The following is a 21,910-nucleotide window of genomic DNA, read 5'->3' on the forward strand; positions in this document are numbered from 1 at the left end:
ATATCAGACACCGAACATAAAATCAAAACAAATACAAACTAACAAAAAGAGAAGCAAATTACCTTGTAAATTGAAAAAACAACCAATCAATATTCTTCAATCACTAATATATATAAATAAAATCACAAAAAATGCAAACTCAAACTTTTTCTCCGAAACACATCTCTCATCAACATGACAATCAATAAAATCACTAGGAAAAAATAAAAACCAAAAGTGTCCATTTGCTAAAAACAACAAAATATACCAAAAACACCCCCACCCCCACTCCCACCCCACCAACTCCATAAGTTGGTCTTCTCATTTTGCTTTCAAATCTAGAGAGTAACAAATTTTCTTGAAACTTGTTAAATTGTGTTCATATAAAGGAATAAAAGCATCAATGCTTCCATCTCCAATAAATGATGGCACAAGAAACATCATCCCTTCTATTGGATAATAAGAAGGCATAAAGACAAATGGACAACCAGTACCAAAATCCAAGTCATAAAATGGAAACCTCAACCAGCTATCAACTTCCAAATTTGGACTAAGTGAATCATCCTTCATGTTTGCACTTGGTATTAAATCTTGTCTAGTCAACACTTTCTCATCATTTGCAAAATCAATAAATGACTTGAAATATTTATCATCAACTTTAGTAATTGCATCATGAATAATCTTTGTTGCATAGTGAAGTGGCTCATCTAGTAAGTCCTTCACTTTTGATGTTGGAAATGCCCATAAGACTATATTACCAAAAAATTCATCCGGAACCCTAGGTATAACTCTTCTCCTTCCATCAACCGATATTCGAATTTGAGTATTTTGTAACGCATTTAAGTCACGTGATTTTGTAATAACCCTCCATAAATGGGATATTAGACTTTCGAACGTGCTATAACTTTTAGCCTTTCCATTCATAAAAGATGCATGCGCCTTGAGTTTCCCTAGGAACTCCAAGGTGAAATGGACTTTGTGGACTATGATATTTTTCTCTTTATTTTCATTGTTGTGAATCTTGACTAACTCCTTCTTTACTAATTTGGACACGAATTCGGCCCCAACATGGTTGTACTCGACGAGGGGTGGATCCCGAGGGTGGAAAATAGCACGATCGTTCATCGGGAGGGGTGCAATTTCCATCCCTCGGCATGCTTGACCCCATGCTAGAAAAAAGTTGCTTGCAGCGTGGCCGTCAGCAATCATGTGGTGGCTGGTGAAACCAACCACCACAGAGCCACACGTTAAACGTGTGACTTGAACTTGGATTAACTCCACTACATCCTTTAAACTAGGATGTAAGGAGAGCATAGAGGGCGAAGGCTTTAAGGGCAATACTTCGTCCAACGAGGCGTCTACTGACGCCTCGATGAATCGAACACCCTCATCATTGAGAAAAACTCCTCGATTACCGTGTTCATCTTCACCTATTCTCCCAGCCCACTCTCGATAAATCGATAACGTCTTACGAAGTCCCGTTTCAATAGTGGATGTGGGAGGGGTGGGTGGTCTATAGGCATAAATCAAAGCCATTAGAGTATCAAATGTTACATTGTCAAATACATTGAAAGGAATATGTGCTGTAGTTGAAGGTGGAATTCCTTCATACAATGGCTTGATGATTTTTGAACTCTCAATTTTCACATTCATGGCTACTAAGTTTTTTCTTTTTTTGTGTGTATGTATTTTCTTCTCTAAGAGAGTTGTATTTTTTTTTTTTTTGTGATGTAAATTCTAGGCACTAGTTGGCTTGTTTATATAAGAAAAGAAATGTTCCTTTATTGGGGGCCTCCATTATTTTTAAATTCATGTTTTTAATTTTCTCAAAAAGATTGCATTTAAAATTCTCGACAATACGAAGTTTGGCCAGTTTGTACTTGTACTAATAATACTTCCTCCGTATTATATTAATTGTCCACATTGTTGAAAATTATTCTCTTAAATTCTTTTCCTTATTATTTTTTATTTATTTACTATATCAGATTTTTCACATTTACTTGTCAGTTGTCACTTTTAATATATTATAAAAAGATCATTATTTTAATTAATCCCTCTTTAAATTATTTTTCAAAACTTAATACTTAAATTAATTAACAGAAATAATGTGATAAAATAGTTATGACTTATGTTAAATATTATTTTCTTAATAAATATATCAAATTTTATTGTGATAACTAAAAATGAACCGAGAAAGTTCATTGATAAACTACCCTTTTTATTTATATATTTTTTAAAACGAATGAGAATAAAAATCAACAACTAATATAGAATGAAGACGGTATAATATGCCAATTTTTGAGGATTTCAGAAACCACGTGGTTGAATATTCAAAATTCCTCTGCTATTTAGTGGTACCTACGCGGCGAACAAATCATCTTTAATATATCATACTTTATTCGTCGTATTTAATTTATTATTATTCTCAAATATTTTTTTTTGATTATATTTTTAGTGTTTATAATTTCAAAATTTATTAAAATTATAGCTACTAAATCTTTAGAACTTTAAAATTAACTAAAAACTTGCTTCTTAAATCTTTTCCTTTTTTGAACTATACTAAAAGTATTTATATTATGATAAACAAAAATAAATAAATAAAATATTTTAGAATATTTTTAAGAAGGTTATATTTTTTAAAATAACTTCTCAACTTTCTTATATGAAATTCTTCTTTTTTTTTTGGTCAGAAAATTCTTATTATTCAGATAAATACAACATTTATTATATATAATTTTGTTAATGACGTGATATTTACCTACTACACGCCTATAATATTATGAAAAAACGTGATACCTTTATTTCCTAGAAAAAGAATTCATTTAAAATTGGCAAAAAGTAAACTTTTGCCAGGGGGTTTGTTAATTAAATTTTACTACTCTATCAGTCTTAGCTTATGTGACACTTTTCATTTTTGAGAGCAAATAGTTTAACACTAACTGCAAATTTGCGTCTGGAATCTTCAAATATTTTAGAATGAAATTTATATATTTGTAAGTAAAAAGTATTATAAGTCACAATAATTAATGATTCAAAATGTTATAAAGATGTATGAAAAACTTACGATCAAAAATAGACTTATTTGAATCTAGAAATCCAAAAAGTGTCACATAAAATGAGACGGATGAAGTATTACTTGGTGTACTAAAATGCCAAAAATATTCCAAGTTTTCACAATTCACGTGGTTGAATGATTAAAAATTACTTGTTGTGAAAGGATTGAACAATGACTTTTAATTCCACCCATTAATATTATTATATTATTACTTTAAATTTCATTAAACGATACAGGATTACTGACCTGGCGGTGGTCCACCCAGTCATAGATCAAGCAAGTCAATATCCTTAGAGGTAGTCCAACTACATAAGAATCGAAATACATAAGAATTTTAACATAGTTTCTCAGACTGCATGGTTTAATTATTTTACTCAAGCAAAGGGTCTGTCAAGAAGCTACTACATACTTTTATTGAGCTCATGTGTCTGATAGTTCTAACCGGGTATCATGCGCCTTACTTATCAAACTCTTTTTCGGGCTAAAAACCACGGTTCATCAGACGGAGTCACAAAGACAAAGCCAATAAAAGTAGTACTAGATCCGATTGTACCTCAATCTCAGAATCAAGTCGAAAAGCCATACTAAAATTCTTCTATATTTAAATAAAGCTTAGATCCGTTCATGGTCTATATAAAAGAGAAGTTAGTTATCCGGCATAAATATAATTTTTTAGCCGGACATGGTCACGACTTAGATAGAAGAATTTATAAAAGTAAAAGACAGGAAGTAAGAGAAAAGAAAATGCCTTTTTGTTACCAAACCGTACACTTTATTATTTTGGCTAAAATTCGGCAAGCTTACAATACTTAGTAAGAAAAGTTTACAAGAAAGAGAGAGAGTACAAAACGGAAGAGAGGGTTTCTAAAACCTGCTATCAATTAAAGAAAAACAAACTTATTTATAGAAGAAAACATCTTTGTACAGGATACTGGGCTCCTATCTGGGTCCTGGTAATAGTGTATCTACTGTAGGTGAACAATGTATCTACTGTAGGTGAACAATGTTGCTACAGTAGTGCGGGCCTGCTACCGACGTGGATAAGCTTTACACTTTTTTTTACATCTTGTCATTTAATTTTGCCAAAAAATCTTTGGCTTTCTTCAGTGCATCCACTGGTGCGTCTTCTTCATATGGTTGTGCTTCGTGCATATCTTCACTTGTTTCACTACGCATTGATGAATCTGATTTTGCGTAATGACTTACATTTAGAAGAATCTTTTTCTTCACTTCTTCTAGATATTTCATAATCATTTCATTTTGTTCTCCTTCATCATGATTAGAAATTTTTCTAGCCATATGTTTTACGGAGGTTGAGTCATCAGTCATAATTTCTTTATTAGGAATCGATATAATCGTGTATGGTTTTCGTTATTAGATCCAACAGTTCTTGTCTGTATATAGACTTTGTTTGAGGATCCTTCTTCATCAACTTGTCCAAAAAATTATTATAATAAGTTCTTTATAGGCAAGGGATTTGTTCCTCAGTGAAATCTACTTCCGGAACCCATTTATGAATCCATGGAACAGAGAATTCTATAAAAAAAAATATTTGTTCAATTTGTTGAAAATAACAAATATGTTCTTGATGATATAACTTGTTGAGATCTGGGGAAATCTTGACCCATTCTTTGTATAACTTGAGAAATGGTTCGGGCAATATTTTTATGGTTGACCCGTGGTATGACCACCAGTTTAAAAACCAATTTGGTATAGGATTAGCAAATATCTTGGCACATACTTTTATAAACCAAATATGTTTATGCCTCTCATTGTTATAACAGAGGACTTTATTAAATGGCTGAATATAATCTCAATAGGTAAAACTTACCATGACTTTGTTCAGAATGAATTGTCTTTCAGTCATTGAGGAAATACCCCAATCTTCAATATGAATGACGTGTTTTATAATCATTTTAGAGAAGTTATAAATATTCTCACTTGTATTATATCCAGAAAAATGTTGAAATTCAACACATGTGCTTATCAACAGAGTCTCATAATATTTCTGAGTTTTGTATGACTCACACGGGAAATAAAGTCCATTAACTAAATACCTCTGGAATATCTTCCAAGGTTCTTCTTTTATCTGTATGTCAGAGTTTTCTAAGTGATATTTCTCTTTTTTCTACCTTTTCATAAGTTTTGATATCATCAACTTCTTCTTTGGCGATTAAAGCAAAAGAATCACCTTGCTTTTGAGTTAGAAACTCATGTAGTTTAGCATATAATGGATCACTTTCTGGAATATCTTCCAGATGTATTGATGATGAAGATTTTTCTTGTGCTCTAGAGTTTAAGCTATATAAACTCATTCCTCCCTTTTATATAATTGGAGTACTAGATGATGAAGATCTGTATGATGATCTTGATGAACTTGGGGATGATCTTCCCCTTCCGCGAGTATAACTGCCTTTTCCTCTAGCCTTGGTTATCCAAGGAGGATCCATCCTGCAAACATAGCATTTAGTTTTAATCATTCAAGAGATTATATTTTTAAACATTCAAGAGGTTATAAACTTCATTACAATAAAATCTTTCATAAAGCTCTTGTTCAATCATGTAATTATTGACGATATCTATCACCATTCTGTCTATAATTTTTCATAATATAAGTTCCTTTAAATCTCTATTAAGAGGAACTGTCTTCAAAATTGTAACCAACTCTTTATCAGGAGAGAAGTCAAGAAAACCCATCAGAAGAAAGATATTCTCTTGATAAGAAGTCTGGGAGGGAATTATCACTTCCCTTTTTATAATGAATTTCGAAATAAAAAAGGGCTAATTGTGCCTGCCACCTAGCAAAAATTAACTTAGACGCATCATGTTTAAAATCTTTATCAAACATATACTTGACTGACTGAGCATCAGTTTTTATCAAGAATTTTTGATTATATAAATCATCTTGAAATTTTAAAACGCACTTAACGATAGTTAACATTTAATGAGCTACCGTCGCATATTTTCTGAGCATCGCTCCATTTTGCCTGAATGAAATCGAATAAGCTATTCATTTTTATCATACGGATTAATTTGTTTCAATATACCTCCATATCCAATATTAGACGCATCCGTCTCTACAATCTTTGACTAAACAGGATTAGCAAGGGTTAAACAAGGTAAAGATTTAACTCTTTCTTTAATAGTCTTTACAAGATCTGTGAGACTATTAGTCCAAGGCTTCTTATGATCCTTTTTTAGCCTGTCATATAATAGAGCTAAATCTCGAGACAAATTCTTGTAGAATGGGGAAATGTAGTTTAAATTTCCTAGAAACCGCTGCAATTGCGTCTTATCTGTAATAATATCAGGGAATTTCGATGCGAATTCAATAGATCGCTAAATAGGAGTCATTTTTCCTTTGCAAATCAGATGACCCAAAAATCTAACTTCTGTTTGAAAAGGACTCATTTTAGGTTTAGATATGACCAAACCATTTTGAATAACTATTTTCTTAAAAATGTCTAAATGTTTAATATGCATTTCAAGAGTCTTTGAGTATACTAGAATATCATCAATATAAACTATGATGAAATCCAAATAGGGATTAAAAATATCATTCATTATCTTTTGAAATTCTGAGAGAGCATTTTTTAACCCAAAAGGCATTACATTTCATTCGTATTGTCCAAACGGAACATTAAATGCCGCTCTATATGAATGGTCTCTATATATTTGGATTTGCCAATATCCGAATTTTAAATCAAATTTTGAAAAGATATTAACATCATATGATCTGGTTAATAAATCTCTTTTATTTGGAATAGGATATCTAATCCATTTTAAAAATTTATTTAAAGGTTTATAATTTATAACTAACCTGGGAACACCTCGTTCTTTTTCTGTTGCGTTATTAACGTAAAATGCAGTACACGACCATGGTGATTTGGAAGGCTTTATCAAACCCTTTTGTAATAAATTATCAATTTCTTTTTTGCAGAATTCAACCAATTCAATATTCATCTGACAAGGACATGATTTGGTAAGGATATCTTCCTCAGAGAAATCGTCTTCATATGGAAAAGTTACAATATGCTTTTTCCGATTCTAAAAGGCACTAGGATGATCAACACAAATATCAATGGCCATTTTTTCAGAAATGAGTTTAATCTTTTCCTGTACTTTAGCAGATTTTAAAGTATCGAATATATTCATACTAAATATCTCAAGTTGTAAATAATCAACATGATTTTGTTTCATTTCAATTAGAGCATTAATATCTCTAGAAATAGTCTCGGTGATAAAAATGTAATGACCCTAAAGGTCATTTTTGGAATTTTCATAAAATGACCGTTTTACCCCTCCCGATAGTTGCCTCGAGTTCTAATTATTGTATTTTCGAAGCTGGTTTGAAGGAAAATTGATGAAAAGTTGAGTTTTTAAGAGTTAAAGTTTGGTTAAAAGTGCTATTTCGAGTCATTTGGAGTTTCGAGACTCGAACCGAATTTCTGTCGATTCCAGCAGTTTTAGAATGTCGAAACGGGTCTATGAGAATTTACGGAGTCGAATTTGGAGTTAAAACGAAGATTTGAGGTCTTAAGTTGCAAAAAATGTGAAATTTTGATCAAGAGTTGACTTTGGTCAAAAAACGAGGTTCCGGTGCTCGAAATGGAATTCCGAGGGCACCGTTGGATTCAGGGGGTGATTCTAAGTCTAGAATGAGTCTTGGTTGAATTTTTAGAGGTCCCGAGTGCGTTTCGAGTTTTTGAGCCTAAAGTTAGTTTCTTGACGCCTTATCGGATACCGGGTCAAGGAGACCTCGAATTCAAATTCCGACAATTTCATTGAGTCCGAAATGTCATTTTCAAGCTAGTAGCATATTTGGTTTGTGTTCGGGAAGTGCCAAATGAGTTTTGGGTGAGTTTTTAAGCTTCTTGGATGCTTTGACACTATTTCAGCAAATTGTGGCAACTAAAGGGTTCATTATTAGTTTTAAAGGTCGAAAAATTATTCCGAAGGTTCTGAAATTTTGAGCATGAATTATAGGACTTATCTACAAATTTTGGTGCATTTTCGCTAACCCGAGATTGGACTTTTATCGCAAATAAGAAATAATTATTTACCGAGCAGAAATGATATTTGACTAGGCAACGAGCATGAAATTGAGCTCCGATTGAACGACCAGGTCCGTATCATTAGTTAAGACATTTACAAAAAAGAATCGGGTCATTTCACTATCGTATGAAGAAATTACAGCCTTTTTAGTGAAAGATTAACTGCTGTTTTTCTGGTGCATAACAGCCATGTACTGTTATAAAAATCTCAGACTGTGTTCATTTGGTATTTTGAGCATATCGGGAGTTCTAGAGATCGGAATGGAGTGTTCTTACGGGTTTCTTCTTGAATTAATATGAGGGTTAGTATTCAATCTTCAATTCGACATTTTCTCATAATTTCTTTATCTGGTTTTTCTTTTCTTTTTCCTATCCGTAAATCTCTTGAGAAAAATTGGGGTTTTATTGATTTGGACACCCTTTTTGATGAAAAAGGTATATTTACGATCCTTATGTTATGGGTAAACTGATTTTAACATAAAATTATTGATTCATCGATTATTTTCATCATATTAACCGCGTACAATTTGGACTTTCCCGGTAAAGTTAAAGTTTGATAAATTGAGAATTTCAAGGTCGATCTTAACTCCGTTTTTGATGAAATTTCATATTTGAACTTATCTAAGCATGGGTAAGATGTTTTTCAAGAGATATTTCATTTTTGAGTCGGGGTTTCGGATCCGAATATTTTAGGCTTCTTCAAGAACGTGGATTTTCCTTCAAATTGAGTTTGTGAATTGATTTCAACTCCGTTTTCAAATTGGTTTTCACCATTAGCTTCCAAATACTTTAAGGATCATTTTACATAAAAAATTTCCTGATTTGGGTATCGTTTTCCGGTATGAGACTTTTGGACCATTTTACCCTTTTTCCCTAAATTTCTTGATTTTGGTGTCATTGGACTCGAATTGTGATTGTGAATAATTGTTTGAATAGATTATCGTGATCCGGATTATACTCGGAAAGGAAAGGCTCAAGTCAAGTAACTTTTGGAGTTCGTTTTAAGGCAAGTGGCTTCCAAACTTTGTAAAACTCTTAGACTACGCATGACTACTTTCCTAATTGTGTTGGGGAGTAATGGGGATTGAGGATGAGTTTTATTTGTTGATTGAAATTGTTGTAAATGAAAGATGGGAAATAAAACGAGCTAAATGTGTTATATGTGACTTGAATTTGTTGAATAAGTCATGTGATAACTGATATTGAGGGGATAGAAGAGCATGAGTAGGCTATGATTGATACAGACATTGATGTTGAGACAGATGATGTGTAATACTATGATGTGGTCGTGATATGGTTGTGATTGAGACAGGTGATGTGTAATACTATGATGTGGTCGTGATATGGTTGTGATTGAGACAGGTGATGTGTAATACTATGATGTGATCGTGATATGGTTGTGATTGAGACAGATGATGTGTAATACTATGATGTGATCGTGATATGATTGTGATTGATGACATGTGCATATTCATTATTCATCCCATGTGTGAACTATCTGTTGCATGAGTTCTGAGACACTGATATGAGGATGGATGGATATGAGACACAGTTGAGACTAGCTCCGGCTAGAGATATATGAGATGGACTAGCTCCGGCTAGCGATTTGGATGCCGATGGGATCTGGTTCCGACGGTGATACATGGTCCATGTGTGGCCCCCATGGGTTCTGATTTAAGTATTCAGCGCGGACTGATTACGTCAACAGATGTGTATCTTAGGACATACATGCATCACGACTACATGACATTATTATTGCATTTTGCATCACATTTGCCTTATCTTTGTCTGTGATGTGTGGATTGTATTGGTTTACCCTTCTTATGTGGAATTTGATCTACTTGCTCTTATTTGTTGATCTGAGCTTGATGAGGATATACTGTTGGTTCTGGCTGTTGAATATGATCTGTTTAGTATAGGTTGGTTGGTTTGTTGCTAGATTGAAGTTTCGGTGGTTCGGTTGGGATTGAAAGGAGTTGTCTGTAGCTGCTAGTTTTGCTTAGTTTAGAGTTACTTGCGAGTACCTGTGGTTTTCGGTACTCACCCTTGCTTCTACACAATTGTGTAGGTTGACAGCTCTCTCTCAGATTCGGCTTAGTAGTTTTTTTATTAGATTGAGCTTCGGGACATACTCGAGAGGTAGCGGTTCATTCCAGACGTGCCCTTGAGTTATCTTTACTTTCAGTTTTGTTCTATTCGAGAACTATACTCTGAGACTTGTATATTTTTATTCGAATTCTGTATTTAGAGGTTTGTACATATGACAACCAAATTCTGGGTAGTGTTGAGTCTTAATTAAAGTCTTCCGCTTATTTATTATCTTTTATTCTCGTATTTCTACTTCTCTATCGTTGTGGTTGGGTTAGGCTGACGTGTCCGGTGGAAAATGGACACGTGCCATCACATCCGAATTTGGGGTGTGACAAAAAGTATAACTAATATCTTGATTTTTATAAGTAGCAGAAAATTCTTTAGCATTTATATTAGTAAAATGATAAATTGCATTTATAAAAGGAGTTCCTAAAATAATAGGAGGGTATAACTGATTTTTTACTAAGAAAAAGAAGTGAGGAATACAAACTTTATTCTGGCAAATACGAGTGTTAGATAATTTATACTTTATATCTAAAGCATGACCAGATGCAGATTTAACCATATGAGTTGTTTTTTCAAAATATTTAGTAGGTACAAGACTTTCTTGAATGCAACTCACATCAGCGCCACTATCAATCATAGCAATGTTAGTTATAACGAAAGTATTATCAATTAATATAATTAATATAGTACATTTAACATATAATTTATGAGCTGTAACAATTTGTATCATTCATAAAAACATATTTTGTTTCGGATCAATATTCAAAGGATTGGCAAGAGTATTTTCTTCAGCAGTAGATTCATCAACCTTATTTTTTCCTTTGCTATTAGCAGACTCAATCTGAGTAAGACGGTGATCATAAATAATATGATTTTGTTTAAAAAATTTAATTTCTTCTTTCAAATGATCAATTTCTCCTTTTAAATCATCAAAAGAGGTATCATGAATAACCATGGTTTGTTTAGAAGAGAGTCTATTATGAACTTCAGACAAGGAGTAAGGACCAGAATAATTAAATTCATCTTTAACCTTTTTATCACTAGGAATACTAGTTGAAGAGCTAGTTTTACTAGCAGCCAATTGAATGATCTTTTCACGAATAGTATTATCGGTAACTTCCTTTAGAAGTTCTATCACATTGTCTGCAGTGATAGTGAACATATTCATATCTTCGAACTGAGATTGCAGCTTGTAGAAATCATCATGGTCGCAGTGACAAACATCACCATGACATTTACAAGCATCATTCGAATCTTGATGAACCTTAGAAGACTCAGGTTGCTCATCCTCTGTTGCATAACTTGCTTCAGAATCATCATAATCTGATTCTGAACCAGAAGTATATAGAAAACTATAAATTTTTTCTTGTATATCATCATCAAGTTCTAGAGTTTTCAGCTTTTCTAGCTTACAATTTGGAGCTATATGCCCAAATTTTCCACATTTATAACACTTAATCTTATCAAGATCTCGCCTTGATATATTTTTGGTAAATCTATTAGATTTACGATGAGCCCTACGCTCATCTCTTTCTTCTCTAGTCCTTCTCTTAGATCTTCTTTTCTTATGATAAGATCTATGAGATTTTGATTTAGAAGTTTCTCGGTTGGTACCTTTAGAAGCATCTGGTAAATCGAACTGAGTACAAAAATCTCCCAATTGAAACTTTTCTCTAAGCTTATTCATCTTTAGCTGTCTTGAGAGTTTTAACTCATTGCACAAATTTATGCCTTCTTGCGTACAAGCCCCAATAAGTTTTTCATAGGTAAAATTATCATAGGGAATAATTCCTTGCGGATCTCTAAGAGTCTTTTTCACTCTTTCTACAAATAAAGAAGGTAAACCATTAATAAATTTGGCTTTCCAGAATTCTAAGTCATTTTCGGGAAGTTCCATTACCCGACTTAAATAAGTGTCTTTATACCATATAAACTCACCCAAATGTCTACATCTAAGACCATTTAGTAAAGATCTAATGGTTTCATATTGATTGGTAAATCTACCACTAAAATGTTCTAGGATGGTCAAGACTAAAGTATAAACAACGTCTTCTCTATTTTTAACTAAAGCAAATCCTAGGTTATCAACTCCTTCGGCTATAGCCTTAGCGTTTATGACTGCTGTCTTTGCATCTAGGGTCATATAATTATCCCACCAACCTCTTAATTGACCCGTAAAACCTACAATAATCATTTTGCAAATAGTTCTGTCAGTGTTATTAATGCTCTTGCAGATGGTAGCATATATAAGCATCCTATGAACTAAAATAGTTAATTGTCTATCAGTCAAACCATCGAGATTCCATTCATAAATCTCGCTTCCACTATAAGAGGTGTTAGTTTGATTCCGATCTCTTTCCTTTATTAAAACATCTTGAGGAGTTGGTCTGGGATAATAGTAAGTTTGCATACTAGGTTTTCTAGCATACGTATTACCACTATTCTTCTTTGGATAACCATGAAGTTTATTAACTTTCATTTCCACTTGTGTTTTGAAATCGAAAGTGGCTTTCATTTCATCTGCAAAATCTTCAGCGAGGCTTATCGGTTTCGCACTTGCACCAAATTCTGAATTTTTTTTTATCTAAAAGGCTTTCAAGATCATGAAGAGGTCTAAGAATAAAATCCTGAATCTCAGGAGGTCTTTGAATAGGGACATCGGGCTGTTTGGATGTAGAAGCCTGTTCAGAGACTTGTTTCGCTGATTTTAACTTGTCATCAATTTGAATAATCAGATTAGTTACATTATCTAACTTCTTATTTAGAGAACAAATATGTTCACCAATGACTTTAACATACAAATCCAAATAACCATTTTGAGAAATAAGATGATTAATTTCATTAATACTTATTGCGGCCACCTCATTATGAATAAATTTATGAAAAGCAGTAAAAGTAATACCAGTATTATTTGGTAAAATAAACGGAGCTTGAGGAAGATAAATGGATTGAATAATATTACCTGATTCATCTTTGTAAGATTGTTCAAGATCATTGATGAATAAAGGTAAATAAGTGGTTATAAACCAAGGCACAAAGAACATAACATGATTATGTAATGCACAAGTTTCATAAAATTCTTGAGAAATATTATTTAAATCTTCTCAACTATAAGTGTCAAAACACCAAGTTTTAAACCGGTTCCATTTTTCATTTAAAAATTCGTTTTGAATATATTTTCTTGCCAGTGAACCTGGACTAATATCAATTTGATGTTCTCTCATCATTAAGCATCATTAAGATTAAAATCCATCTCGGATACAGAAGGAATATCTTTATCAGAAACATCAGATGATTTATCATTTATTTGAACAATGTTTAACCGAGGATCAATTTTATTTTTTTGTTTTTCTGCAAATATAACTGTTGATAAAGTATGCAATGAAGCATCTCGATTTCTAGCTGGACCATAACAAGGTTCTATCGGAGAAATATGTTGAATAATCAATCTTCTATCAGAAGCAAAAGAATGTCTACTATAAGGAATACTTTTTTCATCAAACTGCATACAAATTTTTCCATCGGAATTTTGACTAATATGAGAATATTCAGAATTGGTGACAACATCTGTCAGTTGTTCAGGGGTATAACAGAATCTAGAATCCAAGTAGTAGGAAAATTAATTTCTTCCCATTTTATAGGTCTTCTAGTAGTGACCTTAGATCTGGTGAAATTAGTTTCTACCAAAATAGTTTGATCAGATATATCATATAACTTACATCTAGGATTCAAAGTAGCAAGTAATTTAAAATAGATTCTATAAGACAAGCAGATTAATTCAGAACCAGCTGCATAGTTATAACCATGTGTCTTAACATTCAAAGTTAAAGCATCTAAGATATTAGAATCAGTCAAAGATAACTACAAATTTGGCTGAGCATTAAAATAAACTGGGTCATAGGCCACTGTAGATTCTATCGAACCCATCAAAGACTGTCGAAAATTAAGATTTCTTGCGTCACGAAAAGCAACTAAGAAAGTATCTGGTAACCCTTTAAGAGTCAAAGGCTTGAAGGCAATTTGAACCATGCCAATATGCAAGAATTTATATTGAGATTTATAAAATTCAATATCACGCTTATTTAATAAACAAATAGTTTGATCTGACGAGTTTAACGCCAAAGATTGCTCAGTTGTTTTAATTAACTGTTTATTTGAGATTTTATCAAACCAACCATAATCATAAATAGTTTTTATATTCACTTTCGGAATAGTCCATTTGTTTAACAAATCAAGGTTTTGAGGTACATCTACCTCTTCTAACCGAGTACTTTTAATAGCTTCTTGATCCATAAAAGAGAGAATATATCTATGCCGAAATTCTTCATGTCAATTATATATATACCATGAAAGTTCCTAGGCTTTGATACCAACGATACAGGATCACTGACCTTTAAAACGATTTTCAATTTATATAATTAATTTGGTACAATTATGTTGTAAACTTTATTCATTATTATATTATAACAAAATACAATATAATATGATACATTAACGATTTTCAATTTATATAATAATTGATTTGATAGGATTATATTGTATAATCTTTTTATACTGTATTATAATAAAATACAATATAATACGATACGTTGTTGACGAATTGTATCAACCACTCAGAGAATTTGTGGAAGGATTCAAATGGTAGATTTCTTCTACCTACTCTCTTTTAGATGTTTTAGCTAGATTGTATATTAATTAGTAATATAAAATCAGTTATTAAATCTTGCTTAAAAAGAAAATAATGAAAGAAATTGTGATTATTTGATAGAGTGGAAAGTATTGTTGTATTTTTAATCAAAGATCTTATAGTTGATTGTTCATATTTTCATCGTCAATAATATTTATATTAATCATGTGACAATCTATATATATTATTTTATATGGAGTAAAACTAGAATAAAAATGAAGACATTAAATTATACATGAATTACAATGCTAAAATTCCTCATAATAGTAAAATTATATTATTATTATTTAAACATAAAACAAATATTTTGAAGTATAATATTTATATGTAATACAAACATTCAACATTATATGATTAATGCATAACTAATCTTTGTAAAATTTTCTCCTAACCAAATAATTTTTAAAGGTGATAAAATTAGCTCGTGAAGATTTGAATAATCCAATTCGTCCAAATTTAGCATATATTGATCCGCTTATTATTAATTTAACACATTTTGGTTTGTACTTAGAAGTTAGACTAATGCATAGCCCCTAACCTATCAAACTTTTATTTAATTATTTTTTTTTAAAAAAACTTTTCTTTTTATATAATAATACTTATATAATCATAATGAAAAAAATCACCACTAAAAATCTAAATTTTACCACTAAATAATAAATCAAATGGGACCAAGTAAAGCTTCAATCACATTAATTATGATGTGATTGGGAGTATTATATATTATCAGTCAATTTTTTGTCGTTTAATAATTATTAATAGAACAGACTCAATTTTCCATATCTACTTTAGAAAATTTACAGTCCGTTGAATTAATTTTAAAAAGTATTAATTTTTAAGTCAAAAATAAAAAGTCAAATACAAATAATTTTTAAATTAAAAAATAAAAGTAGAGAAAGATCTACTTTTGATTTTTATCTTATTTTTAGTCATTTTAAACTTATTTTATATATAAATAACAGAAGCAAGATATTGAAATGAACGTAATTGAAATTATTAATCGACAGTGGTTCCTAATTAAATTATTTATCCCATGCGCAATTTTGATTTTTATATTTCGAATTTCTTCACATATACGCAAGTTTTATTGAACTCTTACCTTCTTACGCCTTTGAATTATCTTACGCCTTTGACTAATTATTTTAATTATTTTTTTAACCTTCAAAGCATATACCAATGAAAAAAGATAGAGTAAGAAGGAAAATTTTACTAATCAGATGATGACCAGTTATTTTTTTTAGTGATCAATGAGTATTTTTTACGAGACGTGCAAAATAAAACATCACATGTAAAATAGTTGGAAAAGAATATCAAAAGAGCAACCACTTCTTTCAATAGAGCTCAATTCTCAAGTATCATCTAATAAATAAGAGTAACTTAGTAAATTACATACCTTATATTTATTATTTTTCTTAATAGACATGAAATAAGCTAATTCAATATCTCTACAAAAGGAACCCCAATTACCAACAAAAAAATTCGTTGGTAAATTGATCAAATTGGTTGGCAAATTGAGTTATCAACCAAATGCCAACTTATATTAATCTGTTGCTAAAAGGCTCGTCGGTAAATATTACCAACCGATTTACCAACCAAAAATCGGTTGGCAAACACCCAAAGATGTTGTTACAAAATTTTGAAACATGGCCCTGAAATTTCTGTTGGTAAATTCACCAACTAATTTTTGGTTAGTATATCGTTAGTACCTTTACTAACGAATTGAAAAGGAGTTAGAAATTTTTTTTCTTCATTATTCGATTCCGTTGGTAATACGCTGGTAATTATAGTAAATTTTTGTTGGTAATTTACCAATAAATTTTAAATACTTTTTTTTTTTGGTTTCCCATCCGGTGTCCATTACCCCACACCGGAGCCCGACTAAATCCGGATTCACGCTGGGAAGTCCCACATTGGGGAGTAAAGCGCTCCCTAACAAAGGCGACTCCGTACCCGAGGGGAATCGAACCTGAGACCTTCTTCTTTTTTCCGCCTTATTTCATTCACTGATTAAGGATGATGCAGTACTTACCACTCCACCACAACCCCTGTTGGTAATAAATTTTAAATACGTTAGTATGATTATTTGTTTTTCTAATAAATTTACTAATTGGTTGCTAGTTTGTTGGTAATATATCATTCAAGGCGACTCCGTAAATTTTTGTTGGTAATTTACCAATAAATATTAAATACTTTTATTTTTTTTGGCTTCCCATCCGGTGTCCGGTGTCCGGTGTCCGGTGTCCGGTACCCCACACCAGAGCCCGACTAAATCCGAATTCACGCCGGGAAGTCCCACATTGGGGAGTAAAGCGCTCCCTAACAAAGGCGACTCTGTACCTGAGGGGAATCGAACCTGAGACCTCTAGATTAAGGATGATGCAGTACTTACCACTCCACCACAACCCTTGTTGGTAATAAATTTTAAATACGTTAGTATGATTATTTGTTTTTCTAATAAATTTACTAATTGATTGTTAGTTTGTTGGTAATATATCATTCAAGGCGACTCCGTATCCAGGGGAATCGAACCTGAGACCTCTTGGTTAAGGATGTAGGAGTACTTACCACTCCACCACAACCCTTGTTGGTGATAAATTTTAAATATGTTAGTATGATTATTTGTTTTTCTGATAAATTTACTAATTAATTGTTAGTTTGTTGGTAATATATCATTCAAGTTCAATGTTAGGTTAGCAATTGATTGACAATATGTTCAAAATATTATTAACTGAATGATTATCCAATAGTAAAATATTTATTAATTTATTGCATTTAAAAATCTAAGAGCACGAATATAAATTCAAAAATATTAATATCAATTTTATAAATCATATTTGAATGAAACAATGCAAAATCTATGACAACAAGTTAAATTAATCTCAATATGACACATCATTATATCAAAAAAATTAATTTGAGCACGTTTACCAAAAATATTGACCAAATCTAAATTTTGGCCAAAATTTAAAAGTTAAGCCTAACAGCACAAACTGAAAATGGAAGCCTCAAAACCTGAACCACCATCCTATTAGATATAAAAATGACCTTCCAAAGCTAATCGCGCTGACAGAATTCTCATCAGATCACGTTTAAAAAAAATGTTAAGCAAAGTCAAATTTTGGCCAAAAGTTAAAAGTTAAAACGCCTAACGGTACAAACTGAATATGAAAACCTTAAAATCCAAATCAACCATCCTATAAGACGAAAACCGCGCTGACGAAATTCAAATTTGAGCATGTTTCCCAAAAATATTGACCTAATTCAAATTTTTGCCAAAAGTTAAAAGTTAAAACGCTTAATGACACAGACTGAAGATAAAAGTCTCAAAACCCGAACCAACCATCCTATGAGACCAAAACTGAACTTACATGGCTAACCGTGGTGACAAAATTTCAATTCGAGCACGATTACCAAAAATATTGACTAAAGTGAAATTTTGGCCAAAACTTAAAAGTTAAAATACCTAACGGCACAAACTAAAAATGGAAGCCTCAAAACCCGAACCCTCTATCTTATTACATAAAAAATGACCTTCTGCATCTAACTGCACTGACGAAATTCTCATCTGAGCATGTTTTATCAAATAAATTGACTGAAGTTAAATTTTTGCCAAAATTTATAAGTTAAAACACCTAACGGCACACACTAAAAATGAAAGCCTCAAAACCCGAAGCAACCATCCTATTAGATAAAAAATGACCTTTGGAGTTAATTACGCTGACGGAATTCTCATTTGAGCACGTTCACAAAAATATTGACCAAAGTCAAATTTTGGCCAAAACATAAGATTTAAAACACCTAACGGCACAAACAAAAAACGGAACCCTCAAAACTTGAACCAACCTTCCTGTTAGATAAAAAATGACCTTTCGAATCTAACGACACTGACAGAGTTCTAATCTGAGCACGTTTACCAAAAATATCGACCAAAGTCAAGTTTTGGCTAAAATTTAAAAGTTAAAACTCCTAACGACACAAACTAAATAAGAAAGCCTCAACACTAGACGCTGGTTTACCAAAAAGTTTAACTTCAATTGATAAATTTACCAACTATTCAAATATAAGTTAGGAATTAATAATTTACCAATAAATTTTATCACAGTTGGTAAAAGTTACTATTCAACTAAACATTCATATGTAATATTACCAACTAATAATTAATATGTTGGTAAATTTTACCAATGGATTAATGATCGGTTGGTATATTACCAACTATTTTAATGATGTTTGTAATTTACTAACTACAATCTTTATTCGTCGACAAAATTTTCAACTAATTGGATATTGGTTGGCAAGTTTACCAACAAATTACATTTCGTTACTAATTTACCAACACATTTATATTTGGTTGGTAAATTTAGTAACACATTCTTGCCGTTGGTAAATGTTTGGTTAGTAATTCATTGGTAATATGTTAATAAATTATATAAACAATTTTTTGTCATATTTAGCAACCGATATATACTTCGTTGGTAATATTACTAACAAAAGGAGTGCGTTATTAATATTTCAGTTGGTAATCCATTGATAAAATGTTGCTAAATTTGGCGCCATTTTTTTCTGCCGTATTTACCAACTAAAATACTTAGTTAGTAAGATTTTGGTTGGTAATCTGTTAGAATTTCGTTGTTAAGTTTTAAAATATAATTCAGTTAGAAATATGTTGGTAATTTGTTAGTAGAATATTAACCAACTTAAGTTGTTAGTAAAATCTGTTGGCAATTTAGGGTTTTTTTGTAGTGTATTATTTTAAGACGAAAGAAATACTCTCGACATATAAACAATATTTTTATTTATTTAATTAAATTACTAACACGAATAACATCAATGTGAAGGACATCAAATTAAAACGTTAATCACATGTATTTGATTAGTGGAAATTGGAACAAAAGGTGTGTACTATATAATATTAATAAGATCACATCCTATGGATATATAATAGTACTATCATTTATCGTCTTGTCCATTATGAAAATCAATAATATTATTTATCTTCTATTCCATTTCATAGGACAAACTTTTAAAAATTAAAATATAGTGGTCAAATGATTTATGGTAGGTACAAATAATGTTTATCTTCTAAAAGATATTTACTATTACGAAATTTTAAATTTTATAAGTAAATCTCTATGTTAACACTCGTGATTATTTTTCAGTTATAAGGATCAAAAAATAGTTATTTGAGAATTTTACCCTTATGAAAGGCGATAATATCACTTCATCTATTCATTTTATGTGATGAGTTTGCAATTCTGTTTTTAAAAACATAAGTAAAATTAATGTGCATGTGCACCATATTATTTAATAATTATTATTTATATTATTACTAGATAGTTTTTGTCCGTGCTAAGCACAGGCCCATCATTTTAAATTTTGATATAATTTTGTTTATTTATAGTTACTTTAGAAATGTGATAAAAAATTGAAATAGCAATAAATACTTTTAAATAAGCATAATTTAAAAGAACATAACTTCCGCCATTTATTGAAGAAAACAATTGGAGTACATTATCATTTTGATCAATAATGTTGGTAGAAAATTGCCAAGCTTGATAAAAATATATTTGAATACTTATGGTACGTATTACATGTATTCATACAAAGGCAAGCAAATCATCAATGTAAAATTTTCAAATCAGTCACAATATTTATTTGATAAAATCAAAAATTGATATTTTTATTGTGTCTCTTAAGTTATCGAGAGCATTATGTTAATATAAATGTCTATTTGATTATATCATTCATATAAGGCACGTTTTTTTTGAATTAGCATTTTTCCAATGATGAGTCTTTTCTATCCAATAAACCAATATCCTCACAAGAGAAAAGAAAAAGATTCACGTAAGAATAGAGAAGAGCAACAAAAAAAAAATGTTGACATGGGTAATATATTTATGAATAATTTTCAATACTTCCATTTCACAACACCAAACTTAGAAAATCATAAAATATCCACACATAAAACGTTAAAAATATTTTCATTTCAATTCTCATGAATATTATATCATAAATCATTATACCCTATATTACCCTTGACCGTTCACTTCAATTCACTTCTTCAACGTCGACATACACCTTAATTAATACTCCATCCGTTTTAAAAAAAAATGATGAAAAAAATGAAATTTTCAGTTGACCGTGTTTATAGACATCATAAAACACATGAATTTTGAAAAAAGACAAAGATTCAAATAGATTGAATTCTGCATATATATAGTGAAAATTCATTTCTCATCAATGGAAACCCTCAAGATCTCTTAAAATCTTTTAGAGTGCTAAGATGGAGTTTTGTCCCCATATTTGTTTGTTTCGATGATAGAGACTCTCAACATAAAGCTAAAAAAAGGTGAGAATTTGGATTGGGTAAAGAGGTTGCAGGTTGATAGAATGGGAGGTGCACCATGTACAATTTCTCATATTTTATATGCAAATGTCATTTTGTTGATATGTTCATGGAGGAATTCTCCTAACTTTTGGGATAGTAACTGCTTCAAGGTTGAATCTGGCTAAGAGGGTGTTTGGATTGCTTTTACAAGGTGACTTCTAAGCTAAAAGCTAAAAGTCATAAGTTGGTTATACCCAACTTTTAGATTTAATATTTTTTTTTGCCTTTTCTGGCAATCAAACACTACAAAAAATGAGCTTAAATTCAAAAGCACTTAAAATGAGCAAATTAAATAGGAGTATTATGTACAACACCATTGTATAGAGGATTTACCTCAGAGATTTTATATAGGAATTAGATGAAAGGTTAAAGAGTTACCTATATTTGGGACTTTCTTGAGGTGCAAAGAAGAATGACAAAAGTATCTGACTGAGATATATTAAATAGATGTCTCAGTAAGATGACTTCTTGAAAAAAAAAAATTGTCTTTCGATGGCAGACTCACTTCAGTTAATAGTGTGTTGGATAAAATTTCAACCTACTTATTGTTTTTGTTAAAGTTGCATGGTTATATGAGGAAAATTTGAATACAATAAAAACTGACCTCATTTGGAAAGGCGTAATACGAGAGAACTAAAGTTATTAAATGACAC

General features: G+C 31.2%; 1 protein-coding gene and 1 pseudogene across 1 annotated transcript; both read right to left on the reverse strand.

Moving 5' to 3' along the window:
- Positions 1-225: 225 nt before the first annotated feature.
- The window catches only part of LOC125818499 (agmatine hydroxycinnamoyltransferase 1-like), a 40,954-nt pseudogene continuing 19,269 nt past the window's right edge, over positions 226-21,910 (reverse strand).
- On the reverse strand, positions 291-1,650 carry LOC125818500 (agmatine coumaroyltransferase-2-like). Its single transcript, XM_049497987.1, has one exon. The coding sequence runs from the start codon at positions 1,630-1,632 to the stop codon at positions 301-303; it is 1,332 nt and encodes a 443-aa protein (XP_049353944.1). The 5' UTR covers positions 1,633-1,650; the 3' UTR covers positions 291-300.

This window comes from Solanum verrucosum, unplaced genomic scaffold (genome assembly GCF_900185275.1).
Source record: "Solanum verrucosum unplaced genomic scaffold, falcon-dt-bn FXZP01000462.1, whole genome shotgun sequence".
NCBI classification, from domain to species: Eukaryota; Viridiplantae; Streptophyta; class Magnoliopsida; order Solanales; family Solanaceae; genus Solanum; species Solanum verrucosum.